Source organism: Pseudonaja textilis, chromosome 1, assembly GCF_049901715.1.
Source record: "Pseudonaja textilis isolate UNSWEBS1 chromosome 1, rPseTex1.2, whole genome shotgun sequence".
Classification (NCBI taxonomy): Eukaryota; Metazoa; Chordata; class Lepidosauria; order Squamata; family Elapidae; genus Pseudonaja; species Pseudonaja textilis.
Window position 1 is genome coordinate 316,286,602 of NC_141990.1, and position 5,078 is coordinate 316,291,679.

The window sequence follows — 5,078 nt, forward strand, 5'->3', positions numbered from 1 at the left end:
ACCTCTCTCTCACCCTCCCTCCCTCTCTCTTTCTCACACACACACAAACACACAGAGGCAGGGATGGGATTCATTCAGAGATCTATCTATCTGCCATCGGCTAGCTGAGTCCAGTGTTGCCAGATCACAGCTTGGCTCTGCGGCCAAACTCAAGTCAAAATACGGCCAAATTCGGCCAAATTATTTTCTCTCACAGCCAAATTTTCCGGCCAATTTTTTTTATGCAATATAACATGAGGATATATTGTTTTTTGTTTTTTTAACTGTTTTTAAATAATCAAATCATAAAAAATAGTCAATCAGGGGGCTCAGGATCGCATGCAGCACTCACCTATCTCCTCTGGCACCTCCTACCCACACTCTGCTTTGCGCCTGCCTCTCCTCCTCCTGCTCGCTGGCTCGTTCTCTCTTGTTCCCAAGCAGCGCTCCTTGCATGAAGGTTGGGGTGGGTTGGGGGGGTCCAAGGCACAGCTCTGGGCAGAGGGGAAAGGGAGCGAGAGCAAGAGCAAGAGAGAGGCATGTGAGTCGAAAGCTTGTGTGGGGTGGAATGAAGGGGCTCAGATCCTGATCCAGACCCCTCACAGGAGCCCCCGAAAGCAACCCTGCACTTGTCCGGGGTGCCGGAGGGGCACCAGGGCCATGGCTCGGCAGCACCGGTGGAGCTGTCAGCCGGGGGAAGACGAGGGTGTGCGACGAAAGGTGCCAGGCAGAGGCAAAGGCAGTCGCCACCCGAAACAACTGGGAGAGGAGAAGAGAAGAGAGCGAAAGAGACGAGAATCCTAAAATACATAGGGCAGAATGTTGCTTTAGCCAAACTACACAGTGAATATCTACTAAAAGTTTGACTGGTTTAATATGGATTTATTCCCAGGTAATTGAAAGTCTTATTTCAGCTGGAAGAATTCTAGACAATGCTCTGCTTTCCAAGCACCTTCACAAAAGCAAAAAATACACTGTGTTGTTTCCCTGTGTCATATAATCTATAAATGTGGGTATACGCATAATTTTGTATTTTTATTTATTACTTTACTTTAGTGGTACTACCTGATACAAGCCATGAAATAAGACTTTAGGGTATAGTGTTTTGCTTATCTTGAGTTTATCAATTAAGCACGCCCGTCCGTGTCTGTGCAAAAGCAAAAAATAGACCACTCCACCTCTTACCGGAGCCCAGGGCAGATCCCTATATAAACTCGCAAGATTTCAGATTTTTTTTCTCTCGCCCTCTGCAGTGCATGTATATATCCAGACCTACACTGTGTTGTCTTATTTCATGGCTTGCATCAGGTAGTACCACTAAAATAAAGTAATAAATAAAAATACAAAATTATGTGTATACCCACATTTATAGATTATATGACACAGGGAAACAACACAGTGTATTTTTTGCTTTTGTGAAGGTGCTTGGAAAGCAGAGCATTGTCTAGAATTCTTCCAGCTGAAATAAGACTTTCAATTACCTGGGAATAAATCCATATTAAACCAGTCAAACTTTTAGTAGATATTCACTCTGTAGCTTGGCTAAAGCAACATTCTGCCCTGTGTGTTTTAGGATTCTCGTCTCTTTTGCTCTCTTCTCTTCTCCTCTCCTGGTTGTTTCAGGTGGTGACTGCCTTTGCCTCTGCCTGGCGCATTTCATTGTGCACCCTCATCCTCCCCTGACTGACAGCTCCACCGCCATCACCACCACCAAGCCATGGCCCCGGCGCCCCTCCGGCACCCCAGACAAGCGCAGGGCTGCTTTTGGGGGCTCCCTCAAGGGGTCTGGATTGGGATCTGAGCCCCTTCATTTCACCCCACTCCAGCTTTCAGCTCACACTCCTCTCTCTCGCTCCCTTTCCCCAGGCGGAAAGAAGGGCTTTGTGATGGAGCTGCTGAGGCGAGCTTTCTCCCCACCCCGCGTTCCTTTCTCCCTCAGGCAACCGACTGGGGCTACTGAGGGCAGACTTCCCTTGCCTGTAGGCTGCTGCAAGATTTCCCCCCATCCCCCGGGGACGAGGTCAGACCCGCCATTTAGCCCCAAATTGGGGCTGGTGGGAGCAGAACTGAATGAAAACCAGTATTTGGCCAAAATTCTGATTTCACAGCCAAGCAACTTTCGTACAGCCAAATTTCCCGCCAAATATATTTGGCCGGAGACATCATTTTTTTCACAGCCAAACAGATAGAAATATGGCCAGATTTCTCAAATTTGGCCAGAAAAATGGCCAGATGGCAACCCTGGCTGAGTCTCACTTTTTAAGTCCAAAGGAAGGTCCGGTTCTGCTTAAAAGCAGAGACAAAGATCTAAGAATTAGCTAGAAAGCAAGAAATCCAACCATTTCTAGCTAATCTAAATCTCCCAGCACAGCTGATGGTCGGAAAAAAGAAAAATACCAACTTAGCAGGCAAGTTTGCCAGGTAAGGAGTGAGTGGGTGGGGAGGGTTCCTGCGGGCCATGTGGGTGGTGCAGGCTTGTGTTCCCATGCAGCCTGGATTAATTGCTTTGGGGGTGCTCTCGGGGTGACATTTCTCTGCGGACCACAAAAATTTTCTCATGGACTACCAGTGGGCCATGGATCACCAGTTGGCAAATGCTGCATTAGACTTTGAAAATACTCATAATGACATTGATCAAGCTTAATCAACCTACTAAAACACAGTTTTGAAAGATTAGGTTTACTATGAATCCAGGAGCCTTCTTGGCTCTGACTATCTTCCCCCAGGGTTATCTTTAAGGGTGCAAACCAGATGTTTCCACGTACAGCACAAGCAGAAGATACACATCCTTTGTTAGGAATATAAGTCACCTAACAGGTATTTGGGTTAGAAATATATAAACCAGGATAAACATTTTAAAACTGTATCTTTAAGAAAATGCAAAACTGTAATTGGGTGTGGTTACTCAAACGGCCATAAGATGAAGCCAGAAACCTGGGTTGTTTAGCCTTAGTCTCAGAAGAGAGTGTGAGTGCATCTCTGTTTCCTTCTGTTGGAAAGTATTGCCATTCCTCCATTTTTCCTAATTGACTGATATTCCTGGATTTGATGTAAGTCTGATACTGAACTGTTTTTGACACTGGAATTTGTTATTGGATTATCCCTGGATTGAAAACTGACTGATTTACTTGTGAATTACTTTGGACTGCTTATTTTGAACTTTGCTTAAAACCTTTATTGGAAGTAAAAACCAACATTTACTGTACAGTGTATCTGTGTGCTGTGTGTGTATTATTCAAACACTACTCTCTATACGTCTCCCGGTATGTGCTCCTAATGGGGAATTACCTCAACATCCTTCATTCAACATTGGTCTCCTCTCCTGCCACTGCTATGCAGAGGCACGTGAAGAGAAATACAGTTGGCCATTTCACTTAAAGCCACAGTAGTCATGGAAGTTGTCAGTGACTGGTCTTTCTTTCCACGGAAAATTGACCAGACAAATTGGAGCTGAAAAGAATCTTATCTCTGGCTAACATATTCTCAGGGTCATCACCAATGAAGAAAGAATTTCTCTCTTTGATGTCCATAACGTGCTCAGTGGGATAGTCATGGTACAACTGAGAGAGGGATGATGCTTAAGGCAGATGCCTATGAAATCCTTAAGGACTTTCATCTTATTATTTTATCTTGATTTCAGATGCAGCTCACTGTGACCCCTGCCCAGAAGACAAATACCCTAACAAGGACAAGAACCACTGCATTGCCAAGAAGACCCACTTCCTTGCCTATCAGGATACTATGGGATATACTTTAGCTTCTCTCACACTTTCTCTCTCCATGATCACAATAGCAGTCCTGGTAATTTTTCTCAAACATCATGACACACCAATTGTTAAAGCCAACAACCGAGATCTCACCTACATTCTCCTGGTCTCCCTCCTGCTTTGCTTCCTCTCCTCCTTCCTCTTTATTGGACATCCCAAGAAGTTCACTTGTCAGTTCCGACAATTTGCCTTTGCCATTCTCTTTTCCCTCGCTGTTTCCTCTGTCTTGGCAAAAACTGTCATGGTAGTTCTGGCCTTTATGGCAACCAAGCCAGGGAACAAGTCAAGGAAGCTCTTAGGAAAACCACTGACCAACTCCATTGTGATAGCCTGTCCCCTGGTCCAAGCAATTATTTGCACCATCTGGCTGGCAACCTTTCCTCCATTTCCCAACATGGATTTCCACTCCTTGGTAGGAGAGGCCATCTTGGAATGTAATGAAGGCTCAGCTTCAATGTTTTATGCTGTCCTGGCCTACCTGGGTTTCCTGGCCCTTGTGAGTTTCACAGTGGCCTTTCTGGCTAGGAAACTGCCTGACAGTTTTAATGAAGCTAAGTTCATTACTTTTAGCATGCTGGTCTTTTGCAGTGTTTGGATCACTTTCATCCCCACCTACCTAAGCACCAAAGGGAAGTCCATGGTGGCTGTGGAGATCTTCTCCATCTTGGCCTCTGGGGCTGGTCTCTTGGCTTGCATCTTTTTCCCCAAATGCTACATTATCCTATTGAGGCCCAATCTGAATTGCCGAGAGAACATAATGAGGCACAAAAATCACTGACATGAAAGGACTGTAAATTTTAATGTGAGTTTGGGACATTTTTGCATTTATTTATTTTATTGATTTGATTTGATTTGTCAATTGCTTACAAAATAATACAGATAATAAACTTAACTATAAATACAGGAAATGGGTATGAATAATTGGGGGCAATAGTACAGGGATGATAGGCACAATTGTGCACTTTTGCATGCCCCTTACAGACCTCTTAGGAATGGGATGAGATCACTAGTGGTTAGTTTGAGGAAAAAGGAATGTGGGTTTGGAGATGTAACAACAAAGTCAGGTAGTTCCACTCTGTTGCTCAAGTCGTACTTTCTGCAATCAAGTTTGGAGTGGTTTGTATTAAGTTTATATCCAACGTGTGCTCTTGTATTATTGCAGTTGAAGCAGAAAAAGTCACTGACTGGTAATACTTTATGGCAGATAATTTTGTATACTATGTTTAAGTCAAACCATAGGTGCCGTAGTTCTAGGGTGTCCAAGTTCAAAATCTCAAGCCTGGTGGTGTAGGGTATTCTGTTGCGAAAAGAGGAGTGTAGTACTCTCCTTGT

General features: G+C 44.4%; 1 protein-coding gene across 1 annotated transcript in view; it reads left to right on the top strand.

Moving 5' to 3' along the window:
- LOC148128342 (vomeronasal type-2 receptor 26-like) overlaps positions 1-4,593 on the top strand; it is a 32,944-nt gene extending 28,351 nt beyond the window's left edge. The window contains exon 5 of the mRNA XM_087922557.1: positions 3,620-4,593. Coding sequence (XP_087778683.1) covers positions 3,620-4,524 — 905 coding nt within the window. The 3' untranslated portion in view covers positions 4,525-4,593. The remainder of the gene's footprint in view (positions 1-3,619) is intronic.
- Positions 4,594-5,078: the final 485 nt, after the last annotated feature.